Below are 19,938 nucleotides of genomic sequence, written 5' to 3'. Positions count from 1 at the left end.
ACTCACACAGTCTCAGAGTTGCACCCTCCTGGCAGTTGGACTTACTTTTCTGGGGCGTTTCTTCCGGTTTCCCTCTGACCAGTCATTCTGATTTGCCTGGTGCAGGGTCCATATTTGGCGTGTCTCAGGCTCCTCCCGTGTGTGCGCACGCATCTCCCAGCCAAGATGGATTCCACTGCAAAGGCCTATGGGTGGTTGGCGTCAGTTAGCATCAGTCCCCTTTTGACCTCCAAGGAGCCTTTCCACGCATGTGTGGTTGGGGAGGTCTCCTGACTTTGCGAATGAGAAATATGTGGTCTGGGCAAGGCCTAGCTTCCTCTCTCAGTTGTCCTGCTATTGATATTTTAGAGTTTTGGTCTCCAGGGGATGAATCGCCAGTCACCTTACCCTGTTGGGTGGGGTCTGTCTACTTCCTGCCTCAGAGGAGGCTCGGTCCAGCCGAAGTGTGGAGGTCACGTGTGTGTGTGTGCTGGGCGAGGACCTTCCCCTCATGCAGGTAGAGATCTCTGGGGACAAATCCAGGGGTGACCCCAGGCTTGCTGGGTTGGCCGAGAATTGCTCCTGGCATCCCCCTCCTGGCTCCCCCTCCTGCCCCAGAGCAGGTCACTAGCCTGCTAGGGGGCGAGGCCTACATGGGAGTCTGGAGTCTTGGGTTCTAGTTCCTCCTCTGCTGTGTGATCTTGAGCAGGACCCTGCCCTCTCTGGGGCTCAGTTTCCGGGGCACAACGCCTCTCTCAGTCAGAGGAGTGGCTTCCATGGCCCGAGAACAAGCCCTTGGTGATAGCCAGGGGCAGAAAGAGCTGACCAGAGCTGTCTCTGCCGGTTCAGTACTGCAAGAATGAAGGAGTAAGTGGATGACTTCTCCATCCCCCTTAGCACACTCTCCCCGTGTCCCCCACTCCGCCCCGTTCACTGGGACCACTTAGGTGAATCTGACACAAACCTCACCCTTCAAGATCTCACAGTCTGCCAGGAGTCACAGACCTTGCCTAGCATGACGGTGTTAGGAGGGTGATGGTGGTTTTCACGGCCCCCCAGCCAGGAAAGGGGCCGAGCAGTGGCTCCAACCCCAGCAGGCCGTGGATCTGGAGGCTCCCACTGCAGCCCCTGGGGGCTTCTTGCGGGGGGTGGGGGGCATCAGCTCGTGCCTAGCTCTGAGCCAGGCCATGGGACTGTAGTCATCTGTTCAACTAGCAGCCTTGAACCGAGGCAGGGATGTGGATGGCCCAAACCTGGTCCTGCCTGGGGAAGACAGACACCAAAAGCTCCAGTCATGGTTCTGGTGGTCCATGCTGGGATCCCAGTGCATCCAGGTGGAGAAGCAATGTGGGGTGGACTGCAGAGGCCGGGGGGTGGATTGTAGGCGAATGGACATGGTGGGAGGCATGTGGCAGGGCAGACCAGTGGATGGATGGCTAGAAAGCTAGAGGGATAGATGCACAAGAGGAGAGACTGGTGGACCTAAGTGTTGAGAAAGGGATGGATGAGTAGATGAACGAACGAATTGATACGGATAGGACTGAATGGATAGAAGATATCGGTGGATGGCTATAAGAGTGGATTGATAGACGGATGGATTTCTCATTCATATGACAAGACTGATACGTGTGTGGATGGAAGGCTCTAAAACGGATGGATAGATGTCAACGGACGAATGGATAAAGGGCTGGATGGATACAGGAGTCCACGTCAGAGGATGGATGGATACAGGCATGAGAAAGTGGATGGATGCTTAATGGGTTCAGTCAATGCGTGGATGCTGGGGTGGATGGATGGGGACTTGAATAATGTCAATAAAATGATGGATGTAAGAACAGAGGAGTGGGTGGATGGATACAGGAAGAGCGCATGGATAAGTGTTTGAGGATATATTAGTGATGCATGGATACAGGCGTGGAAGGGCAGATCACTGCAGAAATGGACACATGTTGATGGGTGGCTGCATCCGTGGTGGACGGATGAATGCGTGGATACAAGACACAAATGACGATACATGGATGAACGGGTGGTGGGTGGCAGGTGCAGGCACGAAAGGATGCACTAGTGTGCGAATGGGTGGGTACCGGCTAGCGGATAAGTGGTTACTGAGGTGGGTGGGTGGAGCATCCAGGCTCACGTAACCCCAGACCCTCCCGTTCCATGATCCCATAGCAGGGAGGCTGCAGGACTGGGAGGAGGGCAGGGGGCCAGGAGGCCTCTCCAGTTAGGCTGGAAGACAGGCTCAGGGAGCCAGGAGGCCGCGGTGTGGCCTCTTGTAAAGACAGGCAAGGATTCAGGGACTCCTGCAGGGAGTTCCATGTCCCGGGAGACTTCCTGGAAGGTCTGGATGGCTCAAGTGCGTGCCCCTGAACTCTGAACTCTGAACTCGGCCCCAACCCTTCCTCCTCATGGACGTGTGGATGCGAGGATAGATACGTGGAGGAATGGGTGGCGGACAGCAGGCGCAGGCGTGGAGGCGTGTGGAGATTGGTACATGCTAGCAGATGAACGGTGTGAATGCACGCCCCAGGGCACGGATGCCGGGGCTGCGACCGCCCTCGAGGGTTCTCAGGCCAGCACAGAGACAGCCAGAAGCAGAGGCAGCGTGGTGAAAAGCGTGAGAATCCTCAGACCTGGAATGTCCTCGTCTGTGAAGGAGGGGGCTGTAATAGAAACTTCCGCACTGGAACGAGGGAGGCTTGGAAGGCAGCTGCGCTCCTGTGGGTGTTGCCTACGGCTTCTGGCGTGTGGCAGGCCGTGCTGTTTACCAGTCAGCCTGGGTCCTGCTCCAAGAGACGGCGTGGCACGTCCCAGCTTGGGGGTGGGGGTTGCCATGAGGGTTAGCAAGGTGATGTTTGGAGCGCTTAGTGAATGCTCAACCTGCCCTTCCCACCCCCACCCTCCCCACCTCCCACCCCCCAGCTCCACAGGGCCCCACCAGTGCCCTGGGACCAGTTCTCACTGTTCCAGCTCCAGGAGACAACCCGAAGTTGGGTCCCCCCTCCCTCAGAGCTCACAGACCTTGGCCAGCTTCCCATCCTTGGGGGCAAGGTGGGGCTGGGTGGTGGAGGAGGGGCTGTGGGGGTCCCAGAGTGCAACAGGGCCTGAAGCCCCCACTCTGGGTCTGCCACATCTGAGCCCCGTGACCTCAGATGAGTCACTCGGCCCCTGCAAGAGCCTGCTCCTTTAAACATAAGACAGAGTTTACGGCTGGCCCACCTCACAGGACTGGGTGAGGATTTGTGGAGCTTGGCACACACTAGGGGCTCAGGAAAGGAGGAGATGGGCGGAGCAAATGAGTCAAGAGGCAGGGGCTGGAAGCCCTCTCAGGAGAGGCAGCCCAGGCCGCTGAGAGGTGAGCAGGCCCCGGCTGTGAGCCGCCGACAGCATCCTCTGGGGCCTCGGGCCCAGGCGGCTGAGAGCCAGTGGGTTGTTATGACAACAGGAACTTGTCTGATGCAGCCCGGCAACTCTGGGAGAGGCTCGGAGAACTGGCTGGCCAGGCCCCCGGAACATTCCTGTGACAGCATGTAGCAGGGGAGTGGCCACCTGAGAGCCCCCGGGCTGAGGGGTCCTGGGGTCCCACGAGATGCCGGGCTCCATGCCGAAGGCTCCCAGCAGGCCCTGTACACTCTCCTGCATCACTGTTCGGGGCTGGGTGCTGCTTAGTTGGCATTTGGCGATCGGGAGAGGACGTGACTGGCCCAAGGTCAGCTGGGGTGTTGGAGGTGAACTTGACCCGGGATCTGCCAGCCTCCAAGTTTAGTTCACACCGGTCGTGGAGCAGGGCTGGATGACTGCTGCAGGGAGGGGGTTATCCAAGTGTAAAGAGGTGGCCTTCAGAGGATAGCAGAAGTGGACAGGGACACTATGGCCTTCCCAAGAGCCTCAGGCCCTTGACTCCCATGTTCTCCTGTCCCGTGCCCAGCCAGAGGAAGTTCACACCAGGCCACAGATGCTTATGAACGGACAGTCTGAACCCGGGATGGTGGTGGTGGTTCAGTTGCTAAGTCCTGCCTGGACTCCATGCAAGCCCATGGACTGCAGCACGCCAAGCTTCCTCTGTCCTTCGCTGTCTCCCAGAGTTTGGTCCAATCCGTGTCCTTTGAGTCAGTGATGCTATCCAACCATTTCATCCTCTGCCTCTCCACTCTCCTTTTACCTTCAATCTTTCCCAGCATCAGGGTCTTTTCCAGTGAGTCAGCTCTTCTCATCAGGTGGCCAGTGGATTGGAGCTTCAGCATCAGCATTGGGGTGCATTCACTTACTCATTCATTTGAGAACTGCTGGTTGAGTGCCTCCAACGTGCTGGGCCCTGTGCGGAGAGCTGGGGTAAAATGGAGCTCATCTTCTAGGGGCACATGATAAGCAGATTCTTGTGAAAATGTCAGTTACGGTTAGGGGTCATGATACAAGGCTGCCGCAGGGGTACCTGATCTGATCTGGAGGGTGGAAGGAGTAAGGTAGATGGGGCCCTGAAAGGTAGATGGGAGTTAGGTGATGCCAAGGAGGGGAAGGGAGAATACTCCCCGGCAGAGGGACCAGCAAGTGCAAAGGCCCTGAGACCAGTGAAGGCTTGGTACGTTCAGGAAGTAGATGGAAGTTCCTGGGGTGTTCTGTGGGTGAGGGTAGAGAAGACCCTGGGCCATCAGGGCCTTGCAGGGCGTATGAATATGTGACATCATCTGGTTATCTGGCCTGTGAATTTCAAAGTTCACACTAGCTTGTTTGTGGAGTGGACCAAGCTGGGGTTAGTGGCCCCAGGGAGAGGTGATTATAGGTGTCCAGGTGAGACATGGTGGTACCTGGGACCAGCTAGGTGATGGTGAGGATGGAGAGAGGCAGCCAGTCTGAGAGAGGCTGAATGGTCAGGGCCTGGTGGTTAGGGGCACGGTGAGGGGAGGGGGAGAGGGAGGGTGCAGGCAGCTTCCATCCCTGACCTGGGCAGCTGAGCTCATGAAGTTTTTCAGACGTTCAGTCACAGGTGCTGTGAGACATTCAGAAAGGTGTTCAGCTGAGCTCAGAGAAGAAGGGGTCCCCAGCACTCCATGTGAGGCATCCAGTATTTGCCAGATAGGCAGAGGCCCCAGGTATACAGCGCAGGCAGGCAGCGCTAAAGACAGCCTAGGCCATCCTCCAAGCAGCACCAGAGACCAGGGCTGGGGATCACGGCCAAAGGCCTGGGGCTGCCACCCGCTGGTGAGCTGTCCTTTGACTCATGCAGCTGCATCCCAGGAAGGAGTCCTGCCTGGACCCCTGGCTTCCTGAGAGGCATCAGTGAGTCTCCCTTCATACAAAAGAGCAAGTGCCCAGGACTAGCTCTGGCCCTTCTCTGGGGTAATCTCCCCCTCCCCACTCCCCAGCTAACTACACTCTGGGCCCCCATCTGCCAAAAGCTCTTGCTCATAGCATTGTCAACTGTTATTCCTAACCTTATCCCCGGTGTATCAGTGAAGAACTGCAAACAGCTGCTAGTAACAGAGATTGGAAATACCTATGGCTTAAATAAGACAGGGGTTATTTCTCACAAGTTAAAGAAGTGCCAGTGCCAGAGGCAGGTGGTCCAAGGCTGGTGTGATGACTCAGTGGTCATCAGGAACCCAGGTTCTTCTGTCTTTCTGCTCCTCTAGCCTTTATATGTGGCTTCTGCCTCAACTTTGCCTCATGGTGCAAAATAGCTGCAGTAGCTCCAACCATCACTTGCATGTTCCATATAAGAAGTAGAGTTTGGGAGTGGGAGCAAAAAGGGCACCGGCAAGCTATCTGATTCCCTTTAAGGAGTGGTCGCACCCAGTAATTTCTGTTTATATCTCATTGGCTACCCCTGGCTACAAAGGAGCCTGGGAAATCTTGCCTCCCAGAATAAAAGGAGGACTCTTCACTAAGGAGAAGAGTGGGATGACAGTGGGGAGCCAGCAGTCTCTACCACACTCTGCTATTATGCCAGATGGAGGCAGTTCTACTTTCCCCTCCTTCAGGCCCCATGTTCACCCATGTCCCTGAGCCCAACTCACACCTGGCAGAGATGAGGAGACATGGTGAGTGGCATTTGTGAGGCTTGCCCTCCGACACATAACCGGTGTTCATTCAGCTCAGGCTGCCTCCCCAGGCAGACGCAGAGCTCAGGACATGACCTTTGCTTCTCTAGCACTTTCTAAGCCCTGAAGCCCGGCTCCCATTTAGTAAGAATCAATTTAGGGGGCGGGAGGCCCCCTGCCACGTGCTGTCTGAATCGATGGGGGCGGGCGCTCAGCTGATCACTCTGGCCAGTGAGAGACCAGTGACCCTGCACCACCCCCCCTCCCAGAGGGTGTAGGGCCCCCAGCCACGTGGGAAGAGGGAAGTGGGGGTCAGCGAGGTACTTGGAGAGGCTTGACCTTGGACTGACAGAGGAGGATGCTCTCAGGGGCCGGCTCCCAGGCACAGGGCCCAGATCCCGGGAGCCCCAGGCAGGATGGCCCTAGCTCCCTCACGGAGCCCAGGGCTGAGGCCCCCAGGAAGGAAGCCTGCAGGGAGGACCTCAGAGGCTGCAAACCGAGCCCCACCTCAGGTCAGAACCCCAAGGGCCCACCATCTTACCCCGGCTGGGCAGCATCACAGCCCGGCCAGGAAGCCACAAAAGCCTCACCCGGCCCCCTGTCCGCTGCCGAGCTCCCGGGCACGGGCAGCAGACCGGCCCCCGGCCCCCTGGCCTGGCTGGGCCGCCGACGGGAGGCCAGACTGCCCTTCTCCAAGTTCCTGGATGAGGTTGCTGTGCGGGTGCTAGACCCCGGGACGCTGGAGGCCTTTCGGGGGCCCAGGGGCCGCAGCCCGGAGCCCTCCCCTGGTGAGCAAGACCCAGGCCCAGCCCAGGAGGCCCTCGCTGGAGCCACCGCCCCAGAGAAGATCCTGGCCCTGAGCCCCCAACTCTCCTCGGAGATCGCCCTGGAGGCTGCGAGCGGGGCCGGGCCGGGCCAGGCCATGGAGACCACTGGGCTTCGCGTGGGCAGCAGCAAGCGTGGAGGCCGGGCTGCCTCCCCCCGGAGCCCTCCGGGCCGGGTGAGTCTCAGCCCCCGCCCATCCCCCAGTCGACAGCGGACAGAGGTCTGCTGGGCCCCTGCCCTGCTCCCTTCGGGGGCCGTTTCCCCACCAGCTCTGGCCAACCCTCCCGAGTTCCCTCCTCACCCCCCCTTTCATAGTCACTGGAATGGCAAAGGCCCAAAGAACCCAAAGAATGGACCTCTGGGATGAAACCTCTGGCTTAAGGGCAGGAGGCGATTTCTGGAGTATGCATGAATAGACAACAAGGATATTCATAGCAATAATAATAATATCACTCCCCTACTGGCAGAGACCTCGCTGTTTTACCACAGGATTTCCTGATGTTTCCTTTGAGGTTTTGAACATCAGTCGTGTCCATGCGAGGTAGGATGTCACGGCCCTGTGAGGCAGACAGGTAGGCCCAGGTCCTTCACAGCTGCCCATTTGATGGAGTTGGAAACTGAGGTCCTGAGTTGCCCCGGGGCCTCCCGGGGAGTCTGGACTTGGACTGAGGTCTTTGAATTTAAATAGCACATCAGCATGCCCTCCAGACACACACGCGCCACACACACACACACACACACACACACACACACACACACACACACACACACACTCTGACTTCAGACAGATGGGCAGGAAGACTTGGTGAGACCTCCCCAGCTGTCCTGGGGGGTCAGGTTATGTAGTGCGTCAGGGTGGCAGGACCCCCACCACGGGACTGACCTTCATCTCCCAAACTATCTGTGTCCCCTGGGGCCGGGGCAGGTCCTTACGGGCTGTTGAGAACATCGTCCCCTCCTGACAACACCAGGCACAGGACCGAGGTCAGGCCACGGGGCCAGGGCAATGGAGATCTCGACCAGACCCCTCCCAAGAATGACCTCCCTTCGGGGAGGGGTTCTGTTTCTCGTTACATTTATTTACTTCTTTTTGGCTGCACTGGATCTTCGTTGCTTCTTGGGCTTTTTGTGACCTCTCGTTGCGGAGAGTGGGTCCACTCTCCAGCTGTGGTCTGCTGGCTTCTCACTGCCGTGACCTCTCTTGTTGCGGAGCAGGGGCTCAGTAGTTGCGGTTTCCAGGCTCTAGAGCGCAGAGTCAATCGCTGTGGCACACAGGCTTATTTGCTCCGAGGCATGTGGGGAATCTTCCCGGACTGGGGATCGAACCTGTGTCTCCTGCATTCCCTGAGCCACCAGGGAAGCCTTGAGGGGTTGTTGTGGAAACAAAGTCCTGGGCGGTAAGAGAGAGCTGATGCTTGCTGAGCGCTTGCCCATGCTGTTCTGTCTCTGTGCCTGACCTTGGTGCACCCCCACCCTCGTGGGTCGGTGCCATCCTTGTGCTCCCAACATATAGGGCGGGGCGTGGGAAGAGGTGAGGGGAGGTCACAGGAGGAGCCAGGGTTCGATACAGCCACCTTAACTCCCCGCTGCAGCCCTGCTCCCTGGCATCATTGCCTCCAGTGACCTGACGTCCTCTTTCTCCAGGGAGAGCCCGGAAGTGGCATGGCTGCTGGGGGGTTCCGGGTGTTTGCAGCCCACCAGCCCTTCCCACCAGCTGGGCCAAGCGCAGCCAGTGAGCTCTCAGCTCAGGGTACAGTCACCTCAAGGACCTGGATAGGTCACCCACCCGCTCTGGGCCTCAGTTTCCCCAGCCGAGGAAGGGCAGTAGTGGTCATGAGCTTTCTTTTGCCTTGTCCCTGGAAAGTGTCCAGCAATCACCCAGTAAGCCTGGTGTCCCCAGCCTCCTCCACAAGGGCCTGGCGATCCAGGACTCCCCTCTGCTCTGGGCTCTGCACACCCTGCCCCCTCACTCTGGGGACCACTGGGTCCCGGGGGAGCCCCATGATGCTCAGGCCTCTGGAGGATTCTGTCTCAAGGCTCCTCACACATGCCTCCCGGGGCTGCCAGGCTGCACGGGGCCTTTGGGACCTGTCAGGACCCCGCAGCAGGTGCTAGGGGGCAGGGCTCTGTCCTGGGGCCTGGCCAAAATGTCCTTCCCAAGGAGCTGGCATCGGCACCTTGAAGCGGGAGGTGGGCGTCAGCCCCCCACCCCACCCCAGCATCATGTGTGGTCACCTCCAGCCTTGCATCACATACTGCAAAGAGGCCAGTGAGACAGATGCCGGGATCAGGCCCATTCCACAGACCAGATCTAGGCTCAGCGAGCAGAGCTCGGCAGAGTCCTGGCTGGGCTACGCCCTGGCTCAGTGAGCCCGGACAAGCCACATCCCACGGTGTCTCCAGGCTGTGTGCGTGGCGGGGATGGGAGATGATGCGTGCAGGTGCCTGCATGCAGCAGGAATCTGATCACGGGGCCAATGGGAGCCATGCAGGTGATAAGACGGCCCCTCCACCTGGCCTGGACAGGCTTGTGTCCCCAGAACAGTTCCCAGGGTGAAGCTGGAGCTTCGGGGAGGCAGACCCCTGGCTTCCTGGCATCGGTCTGAAAGCCATTTCTCAAGGTCAGTGCCTGGAGTGACACCGTGAACCCCTTCGGGGAGGAAGCGGCAATCCAGGCTGGGGTTGGGGAAAGCGGGGTGGAGGTGAGGTGGACTCTAGTCCTGCCTCTGCCGGGTCTGGCTGAGGGGTCATGGGGGACTCTGGTCTGACGCTTCACTGTCCAGCATACAAGACGCTATGGTAGAATGTCTCTGGGACCCCAAACTGTCACCATCACACACCTGGTACCAAGGTTTGCTCACACTAGAGTGTGAATGACTTGAGCCAGGGGTTTCCTGAGAACACAAGGGGCAGAAAAGAGCCGGAGGCACCAGCCAGTGGCCAGGAAGGAGAGGAGGGCTGGGGGCTCTGCAGCAGCCTTCAGGGGGTGGTGACAAGACCCCAGAGGCCAGGCCTGGGAGTCTCCGAGGCTGCATTTGGGTCCTGCCCAAGAGGCTTCCCCCCGTGGGACCTCAGGCAAGCCCCTCCACCCACGGGGCCCCAGGCTCCCAGTTGGTGCGGCCAGCCTAAGGTGTGACAGCACTGCTTCGCGGAGAGTGGGGGACCCCCAAGGTGCCTCTGGAGGGGGCAGCTGCTTGCTTCCCTGCTCCCCAACTGCTGCCACGTGGGAATGTGGGCCGGAGTTGCCAGATCTTCCAAAATTTCAGCAGGAGCCAAAAATACGGATTTTAAAATGTAAACGCTCCCAATTTTTAAATGTTGGCTCAAATGTTTAAAAAAAAAAAATTAAAACCCTCTCACAGGCCAAATACAACACGCTGGCAGGCCAGATTTAGCTCAGGAGGCCAGTTTGCAGCCGCGGGCCTCGTCCATCTGCACTGGCACATGGCTGGGGGCCCGAGGCCCTGCCCTGGCCACGCGGAGAAGCATGGGGCGTGGCTGGGGGAGGGGACAGGGCACCTCTTGGCCTGCAGCGGGGTCCTCCCGCATCGCCAAGGGGAAGGACATTCTTGGCCCTGTGTGGGGACAGCCCCAAGCCAAGGTTTGAGGTCAAGTCCCCAACTTGCTGAGGGGCCTTGGGCCAGGACCCGCCCCTCCCCTGTCCATCAGCGCTCAGCTCTGTTCCGACTAAGGTATCGCTGTGTGCCCAGCACAACAGGCCCTGAGACCGGCCTCTCTACCTCCCCAGCTGCCCCTTCTCAGTCTCCTGGACTGGCTCTGCTCCTCCCTGAACCCCCTCACTCAGCAGAGTCCTTCCCATCCCCGATCTGGGCTGGCTCCCTGGTGGTCTCATCCAGTGTGGGGGCTCAGGTGCTGTCTATGCGGACCACATGCAAATCCACATCTCCTGGACCCTCCTCTGAGCTCCAAACCCCTGTCCCCTACCCTCTTGTCCACGGCCCCGCTGGGATGTCCGAACCTCCACCCTGGGCCCCGTTCACCTGGACTGTGTTGGGTGCCTCCAGCTGGACTCTCGGGGCACCGCACTCAAGCCTCAGGGTGTCTTCCACACAGCAGCCCGAGGGGCACCTCTCTGTTCAGCTGGGTGGGGTCTTCCCATCCTCTCAAGATAGAAGCCAGAGTTCTGACGATGGCGCACAAGGCCCCTGACTCGATCTCTGCTCCCCGCTGATGAACGGACGCCCCCTGAACTCAGGGCAGGAGGGGCACCCCACGGTGCCCTGGGCAGTCTGCCTCCCACTGTGGGCATATCAGCACCATGAGGGTAGAGACGCTCCTCTGGTTTAGTTTGTGTGCTGCTGAGTCCCCAGAACAGGGCCCAGAGGGAATGTTTGTTGAATGAACGCAAGCAGGCAAGGAGTGATGGAAAACCTCTTCGAAGAGGGTCCACCCTGAGTGATGGCGTTAAAAGGCTGGCTCGGGAGTGCGACAGCCTTTCTCCAGCCCTGCCCCCAAGACAGTCCCGTGTACTCACAGGGCCACTATGCGCTCACAGCATCCTCTGAAGACTTTCCAGTCTCCCTAGATGAGGCATTGAGCTCAGAGAGGCTGAGGGGCTTTGCCCAAAGTTACGTAGCTGCACGGGAGGCTCAAGACTCCATCAGTGGGAGGCGGGTGGCCACTGTCTTGACCACATCTGGAATCTGGTCCTCTCCGCCACCTCTGCCCTCTGTAGTTTTGGGCTTGTTTCCTCCCCTTGAAGAGGGGCTGAGGGAGCAGGATACCAAAGAAACCAAGGGACCTGGGGCTCAAAGTAGATCTCAGGAGGGCCCAGGGGACTGAGCACAGGCCTCCTGGAAGGGCAGGGGCTCGCCCAGGGTCATGGGGCAAGTCGGAGGCGGGGCCTGAGCACCCGGCAGGCCCCTCTCTGACCTGGCCTCGTTTTCCTTGTCGCTGAGGTTTCAGGTACTATGGGACTCGGGGGTGGAGGAGGGCCGTAATAGGACGGGGCCAGATGGTCCAGCAAGAGTCACACATCCGCTTGTGGGGGCCGGAGCAGGGCTGACCCCACTTGGCAGAGGGCTTCCCTGGGCAGGGATCTGTGTGGGTGCATATATGTTGCGTGCCAAGCGGGCTCGGGTATCCCCAGCATGATGGTAAGCTTTGGGGGCGTGGGGGGGCATGGGCCGGCATGGGAGTGAGACCATGAGGGACCTTGAGAGCAGACCAGAGGCTGCTGGAGGCGGAGAGCAGATGCCACTGGCTGGGGAGAAAGAGCAACTGCATTCATTCGGGTGTCACCGCCTGCTCACTGGAGGCCGCGGTACCGGGCCTTAGAGACAGAGACACCGTGGCTGAAGCAGAGGTGCCCCTGCCGTCAGGGGTGTCGCTTGGAGTTCAGGGGCAGGCCAAAGGAGTGGAGTCCAAAGGGACAGGGTGTGATGAGAAACCCTGTGCTGGAGAGAGGAGCTCCTCTGGGTGGGTGGTCAGAGAAAGGAAGGCCCCAGCCCTGCAGAGATCCAGGAGGGAAGAAGTGCAAAGGCCCTGAGGCAGAAGTGAGCTGGGTGAGCTTGGGGCCAGCACGGTGGCCAGTGTGTGCCAAGCGAAGGGCAGGGGTGGGGTGTGGGCAGAGGGTTAGGCAGGGCCAAGTCCGTGTTTCCCAACCCCTGGCTGAGGCCTGACTTGTGACCCAGAGTTGCCTCCCTCCACGGGCCCTTGGCCGTGCTGGCCACAGAGCGGGCAGCTCAAGGGTAGAAGGGGCTGTACCTGGCCCTCCGGAAGCTCAGAGTCTTGGGGAACAGGAAAGGGAGGCAGCAGGGCTCCGGTGGTCAGCGGGGGGTCAGAATAGGGCTCGGGGTGTGGGAAGGCAAGCAGTCGGGGCGGCGGGGACCAGAACGGGCAGAGACATGGGAGGAAGAGGCGGACTGAGGCCGAGATGTGTGGCACCGTCCAGTTTAGCCAGCAAGGAGGGCTTGTGTGAGGCTGGGAAATAAAGATGATGGCCACCCGGCTGGACCACCAGGAGGGTGGGACCACCCAGAGGGGCTGGACCACCCAGAGGGACAAGAGGCCAGTTCAGGGCGGACAGTGATAACATCACAGGTCTGCTGCAGCAGTAGGCACAGGGCTGTGAGTTTGGAGTGAGCTGGAGGGACGGCACCCAGGGCGGGGATGGACTGTCCCTCTGAGAGACCCAGAGTGCCCACCTGGGTTCCCATCTGTATCAGGAGACCACTGGGGGCCTCCCTTGCCTGTGGGTCCCTGGAGGGGCCCGATGGAGCCTTGAGGCTATTTCCTGCTGCCTCACTTCACGCTGGGGACCGTGGGCAGCTCACAGGCCCCTCAGAGCTGTGGTCCCCACAGCTGCCCCTTCCTGTAACCGAGGCGCTGCTTCTGGCCTGAGGCCCGGGCAGTGCCCCTCGGGTCTCCTCTGCCCAGCCCATCCACAGCCCTCAGCTAACCTCAGGGGACTCAGAGCCGGCCATTCACGCTCCTGCTGGGTTTCCTCATCTCAGGAATACCCCCCGAATCTCATGGTTATGAACTGCAGAGTTAAGACTCGAACACAGGGCCCTGGCCTCAACTGCAAGACCACCGCCAAAGGCACAGCGCCTCCCCATGGGGCCAGGCGCACACAGCTGTAACTGCTCTTGGCTCGACTTCCCAGAGCTTCGCACACAACTCCCACCCCCTGGGTGAGGTGCTGGGGGGACACAGCCAGGACACAGCTGGCTGGGAAAGACATAGACCCTGCCCCAGGGAGCACAGACCTGCTGTGGAAGCCAAACCCAACAACTCGGCTGGGTCTCCTCCATGGAGGGCTGCCTGGAGGAGGCGGTCTTTCAGGATGAGGACAGCAGTGACCACATGGGCACTGGATCTGGGGAGAAGGTGAGACTTGGTAGGATCAGAGCCAGGCTTCAGGGTCTGGATCGTCGGAGTGAAGGGAGAGGCTGCTAAGGTGCTGGGGCTGGGCCCCCACCCCCTCTTCCCTGTCAACCTCTGTCCCACCCCCACCGGCCACCCCCCTGCCACCAGGGCGACTCAGCGTCCTCTCCTAGAGTCCCTTCGTGGGGGAGAAAAATCCCAGACAGGCCTTTTAGATGAGCTGAAACATTCAATATAAATAATAAATGCTAGATTTTTATAATTAAATTTTAATACATGCTTATTAATTTTAGACAAACTCTCTGGCAGGTCATTCACTGTGAATGATGGAGGCAACCGGAGACATTTGAGGAGTGTCCCCAGCCTCTGGGTGGGAAAGGTCCCTGAGGCTTGGGGGCCAGTCCCAGCCAGGCTGAGTCTCTGGGCTCAGCTCTCCTCCTCTGTACAATGGGAGAGACTGCTTCCTGGAGGAAGAGCTGGCCAGCGCGATGACGAACACAGGGCTGCTGGGTGGTGGTGTCCTTGTGACCTCAGCCCTTCTGCTGTGGGTGGACTCCTGGGACAGGAGCCACGGTTTCATTTCTCAACCATTAGCCCCTGGAGGGCAGGGCTCACCTCATTTGCTGCCGCCTCCGAACCCCAAGAACCAAGCCCCAAGCTAATGAATGAGTGAGGCACCCGTGGGTGGATGATGGAACACTTGGACTTTTGGGGTTGGGGCTGACCCTGGCAACGCAGGGCTCCTCCCACCCTGCGTTGGCGGGGTGGAGGCCAGGCCTGCCGGGTGCTGGGGGTGCCCTGGTGAAGGGACAGGACTCCTGCCTGGAACTCAGAGCCAGAAGGGAAGAGGCAGGGAAAGACACGCCACAGAGGAGTAGGATTCAAGCATGCCTCGTCCGTGTTTATTGAGCGCCTGCTGTATGCTGGGATCAAGTGTGCTGAGCGCGCTGATGGGAACCCGGGAAAGGTGGGCCTGGGTACATAGGGGGCGTCGGGGAGGTGTTGGCCAATCGGCCAGCTCCTTGTCTTGGGGGAGGAGGGTATATAGAGGGGTCTGGGCTCGTGGGCTCCGACAACTTTTAGAGCGTCGGGGACTGTGTCTGGCTGCCAATCCAGAAGCCTCGGGGATCCTTTCGTCTGAAATCCCTTCCCGCACCCCAGCCCCTCCGCAGTCTGCGATGCAGAAGGGCAACAGAACGCCTCGTCCTGCTCCCCCCGCCCCCAAATCTAGCTCGCAGGTGAGGAAACTGAGGCCAGGGGCATCTCGGGAGGGCCCGAGCGAGCACCCGGGGAATTGGTGACGGAGCCTGGAGGAGGGCCCCCGGCCGGGCCTTCCAGCTCGGCTCTGGCGGCCCGGGCTGCGCCCTCGCCCGGCGGGGCGGTGGGGGAGGCGGCGTGGGGCCCGGACCGGAGCGGAGCGCGCTCCCGGCGGACGCGGCGGCGGCGCCCGGCGCGAGGGGCCGGGATGGGCAGTCATCAGTCTTCCCAGGTGTGTCGCGTGGTCCCTGGGCGCAGCCCCCTCCCCCGGTCCCCCTTGAATCCAAGGCATTGTACGGGAAGACGGGGGAAAGCTCCCGGGAGCGGCCTCTCCCGGGCGACGGAGAGCCCTCCCCGCGCCCCCCGCTCCGCGCAGGAAGTGCGATCCCGCCCGGGCCGCTCGCGGTCCCAGTGTTTCTCTGGCGCCCGCAGGGTTAACAACAGCGGGTGGGCCCCCCGCCCGGCCAGCAGAGGGGCTGCCCGGCGGCGCGGGGCTGGGCGGGGAGGGTCTCCAAGCCGCGCGCGGGCGGGTCTGCGCAAGCCCGGCAGGGAGCCCCGCTGGCGAACCTAGTGCGCAGGGGTTAATCCCTTGGGCCCGCGAGGGGCGAGCCAGGCCCGGACCCCAGAAGCTGAGGGCAGAAGGGTCCCCGATTGAGGAGTCTGAGGTCCCGACTGCTGGCACCCTCGGCTCGCGAGCGTGTCTGGTTCTGCACTCCTGTACGGACCCCAACTGCCCGGTCTGAACATTCTCCGACTCGGAGATTCTGCAATTCCGGGCTTGGCTTCCTCCGGGAGGGAACGTGGGGCTGGAAGGGTTAACGGGCGGGGTGGGGCAGGGTGGGGGGGTGTGCAGCGGGGGCCGCAGCTTCCGGAGAGTTAATGCAGTCGGGCCGGGTCCCTTCTTTTTCGGGCGGGCGAGACCGGGATCGCCTCGGGCAGTGCGGTCCCGAGTCCCCGGGCCAGCCCCTTCCTCTCCCCGGGGGGCGTAACTCGGTGCGCGGCGGCCCGGGCGGGCTCACCTGTTACTCGGCCGAGGCCCCGCGCACCCCTTGAGTCCCGGGGACCGCGGCCGGTGAGTGTGGGCTGGGGGCACGCGGGCCGGACTTCCCAACCACCGAGGCGCGCCCGGGTGCCCCGCCGCTGTGCCCGCGGTGCCCAGCCCCGCTCGGCGCGGCCGCGGAGCGCACGACTCCTGCCTGCTGACCCTCTCGTTTGGTTTCTCGCAGGCCTCTGCCGCAGACATGGAGAAACTCAGGTGAGTGGAGCGTCCTCCGTGCCGGGGCTCCCGGGGCCGGGGTCTGGGATGGGGGCGCTGGGGAGGGCAAGGGGAGAGAACTGTTGTGCCCGAGCGCATCTACGGTCCGCGGCCGCCCAGCGCGGCTGGCCCGGGCCGGTGTGCCTGTGTGTGGTGCGTGTGTGGGCGCGCGCGCGACTAGACAGCGGGGAGCCCCGCGCGGGGGTCCTCGGCGGGGCTGGGGCCACTGCGGCTGTGGGTGGGGGCGCGCCACCAAGGGCCGGGCCGGCGCGCGCGCGCGGGCCTCCGCGATCCCCCGGGCCCTGCCCTGGACTCTGGATTGTCCCCCAGGACCCTCGGGGTCTCTGCTCTGCGGTTACGCACCCAGTCCCCCGCGCCGGCCGCCCCCCACCATCCCCCAGCTGACAGTTTGTTGGTTCTGAGCTTTTAAGTTTACGCCTCAGTGGGGCTGGGAGGGGATGGGGGGGGTGGGGGATGGAGTCCTCTTTGCTGGCCAGGCCGTCGCGTCTTGGAGCCATTTTGGGGGAATCCCGCGACGGCGCCTGGGGAATGCTCCCCTCGGCCTCCCTCCTGGTGCTAAACTTTGAGCCTCGGTGGACTCCAACTGGGCGCCCTTCGTGTCAGGCCCGGGATCGGTCGATTTGAATATTCATAACTTCCCTCGAGCCCCCTGACCCCCACTTTGGGAATACTGCGCGCCCCCCCACGACCCCCCCCCTCTTGTTTTCCTTCCGAAGGCTGAACCTAGACTTCGTGTGGGCAGGAGGCCCAGCTCTGGCTTCTGGGTTTCAGGACAGTCTCCTGGGCTGGGGGGGGGGGGGGGGGTCTCTTGGCCTCCCCTCCCCCCACCTCTCCTCCTTCCCCCTCCTAAGACCAGGATCAGCATCCCTGGGGAGGACGCTGGGTAGCAGATGCACCCATTCCCCAAGGGGCAGGGAGCCTGCAGAGCCCAGCTTGTTCCAGGACGGGTCCCTGGGTCTCGGGGAGGGTCCTGGGGCCTTCCCAAGTGATCCTCACTGCCGTGGATGGGTCACTGGGGCATGCCCAGGTGGGAGCCTGGGGACAGGTGGGCTCACACGGACTGGCCCCAGGCTGGACATGAGAGCAGGGCCATCTTCTGGCCACTGGGCTGGAGTGCAGCCCTCCCCTGTGGGTCCCCGAGGACCAGAACCCATCTGTCTGGGGATGGAAGGAGGGGTCCAGGCTCTTAGAGCCTAGGAGCTCAGATCCAAATGTCTCAAATGTCCATCGGCCAAGCCCACCTAGTCCTGGTCAAGGTCCAGGGGGAGCTCTGGGCTTCTGGCCATGTAGATGAGTTCAGATCTGAACCCCCCAGGACCCTCCCCAATACCCCCATTGCTGTATCTCACCAGAACCCCCACTGGACTGGGCTCTCTGTGGAGGAGGGGTCCCTACTTATCTGAGACTTGGGAAAAAAAGGCACCATTCATGGGGCACCTTGAGACCAGGGTGGGGGGAGAGCCCTCTAAGGTCCTCTGTCTCATTCCCTCTTTCTCCATGCCCAGCCAAGACGCTGGAGCACCTGTCCCTGTGCTCTGGGCAGTAGAGACAGAGATGTGGCCCCACCTAGCTAGGAACACAGGCCGATAGGTCAGCCAGGTGGGCAGACCCACTGCCTCAGATGCTGAGCGCACAGAGCATCTCTTTACTGGGTGGGCAGAGGGCTTCCCTGAGCCAAACCCAGAAGACTGGTGGCAGTGGCCGGGGCCCGGGCTTGTGGGCTGCACTCGGGCAGCAGAAGCAGAGTTCCAGAACTGGTGGGATTGGGGGGTCCCATATGGCCAGGACCCAGTGTAGCCTCCCAGAATTGGGGCACCTCCTGCCCTCTTCTCCCTCTCACCCCATGAGTGGTCTCAGAGCTCCCTCAAGGGCTTTTCCAGACTATTTCTTCCTGGCCAGAGCTGGGGCTGCCCCTGTGAGGTTCTGCCCTGCAATTAGTGTCAGGAGTCCAGGACCAAGAAGCCCTAAAGGATGTAGGGGAAGTTGGTCAGCATGGCCCCCCCACGGTGTAGGTCACAGGCTGTGGGGTCCTCTGGCAAAGTCCTGACCCTCTCTGGGGCTCAGTTTCCTCATCTGTGAAGTGGGTATTCTAGCCACCCTTACCTTGTAGGGCAGTTGGGAGGATGACCTGAGCTATTGTGGGTGACAGACCCCACCTGGGAGCTGGCCCACAGCAGGGATCCAGGTAAATGTTCGCTGTGGGGCATCTGAGCTGTACAACTATGGGTTCCCAGGCAGGAGAAGAATCATCCGTGGTCCAAGGGAAGGGGTCCTGTGTGTCCAGAGTGATGACCCTGGGCTGGGATCCTTCCTCTTGTTCCTAGGCGCACATTGCAGGCTGGGCCTAGGAATCTGAATTGAGCTCCAAGACGGCAGGTCCTTTGCCTCATCCAATGCTTGTCACACAAGAACGCACACCACAGGGCCCAGAACCGCAGGGTTCATTGTCATCCTCAGGTACCCAGCTGGGGTGACCTGCACTCGCCCCTCTCTGCCTGAGTTCTCCTTCCTAGCACCCACCCCATACTGCACCCCACCTCTGGGTCCCGAACAAGTTGTCCCCTTCATGCCTCTCTGCCTTTGCCCATGCTGTTCCCTCTGCTCAGAATGCCCTTCCACCCACCTTCTTGTCCACATGGCAAACTAGTTACCCTCGTCATCTTTTCTCAGTGGCTTTTGTGACTCTCTACTCCCTCACCCCCCAGGTGGGTTCACTCCCCTCTCTGTGATCCAGCTCCTGCACTGGCCCTGAGCGGGCCAGCCCTCCAGAACAGGGACCCAAACCCATCCACACGTGCTCCCAGGGATGCCAGGTTGGAGACACTGGCTGGGGGAATCAGAGAGGACTTCCTGGAAGCAGGGACACCTGAACCAAGGCTTTAAAGAATGAATAGAAGTTTGCAAGGAGGACAGATAGGATGAGCCTTCTAAGAGGTGCGGGGTCCTGGGGGCCTGAGGAAGTGAGGCTGTTTTCAGGGAGATTGGCGAAGTGTAGGGAACGGAGGTCGGGGAAGCGGGGTGTCTTCTGACCTCCCCACCCCAGATAGAAGCCCCTGGAAGTCCATTTCTCCAGCCCCAGCTCCAGCACCTCTGCTCTGGCCCCCTGCCTGTCGCTCACTCAGCTATCCTGCTTCTGCTTGAAAAACTCTTCTGGTGACACTCAAATATTTGCAGATATTAGCAAGTTCCAACTGGCTCTCTGCATGCGAGCCGCTGCTTGGCTAATCCCCAAGTTAATCCCCTCCTCTGCCTTCCTCTGCACCGGTCCGCCTGCCTTGGCTTCCGCCATGGCCACTTTGCTGCGTGCCTTTTGGCAAGCCACTTTGTCTGCGTGAACCTCAGTCCCCTCTTCTGTCACAGAGCGAAGTGGGTCCGTTGCCCTGCAAGGCACGCGGGACGCAGAAGGGGCCCCGGAAACCCAAGCACAAACCTGTTCAAGCCTGCGCCTCTCCCCCACAACATAATTTTTCAAAGTTGTTAACTGTGATAGGCACCTAGAAAAATAATTCCCCTGCAGGTTAGAGGTTAACTTTAAGAAGACCACCACCCAGGTCAAGAAGTTGAGTGCGCCAGCCTCCCAGGGACACCCCCCCCCAACTTCCTGCAAGACTCTTCCCCCATCACAGCCCCCTCCACCTCCCCCGGAGGTCTCCGGGATCCTGGCTTTTGTGATGAAGGTTGCTTGGGTTTTTGTTGTTTTGTTTTTTTTTTCGA

At 60.7% G+C, this 19,938-nt stretch overlaps 1 protein-coding gene across 13 annotated transcripts in view; it reads left to right on the top strand.

Moving 5' to 3' along the window:
* Positions 1 to 19,938, top strand: part of BEGAIN (brain enriched guanylate kinase associated) — a 46,093-nt gene that overhangs the window by 2,566 nt on the left and 23,589 nt on the right. For 2 of the 13 annotated variants that reach the window (XM_019983904.2, XM_019983903.2), the window contains exons 1-2: positions 6,341 to 7,017; positions 16,175 to 16,203. In XM_019983904.2, the coding sequence (XP_019839463.2) occupies positions 6,376 to 7,017; positions 16,175 to 16,203 (671 nt within the window). In that variant the 5' untranslated portion in view covers positions 6,341 to 6,375. Of the gene's footprint in view, positions 1 to 6,340; positions 7,018 to 12,702; positions 14,659 to 14,722; positions 14,930 to 15,136; positions 15,181 to 15,840; positions 16,021 to 16,174; positions 16,204 to 19,938 lie in introns of those variants that run through there. The other 11 variants (XM_019983908.2, XM_019983906.2, XM_070775728.1 and 8 more) reach the window with 6 other exon arrangements.

This window comes from Bos indicus, chromosome 21 (assembly GCF_029378745.1).
Source record: "Bos indicus isolate NIAB-ARS_2022 breed Sahiwal x Tharparkar chromosome 21, NIAB-ARS_B.indTharparkar_mat_pri_1.0, whole genome shotgun sequence".
NCBI lineage: Eukaryota > Metazoa > Chordata > Mammalia > Artiodactyla > Bovidae > Bos > Bos indicus.
This window is presented reverse-complemented; position numbering and strand designations above follow the sequence as displayed.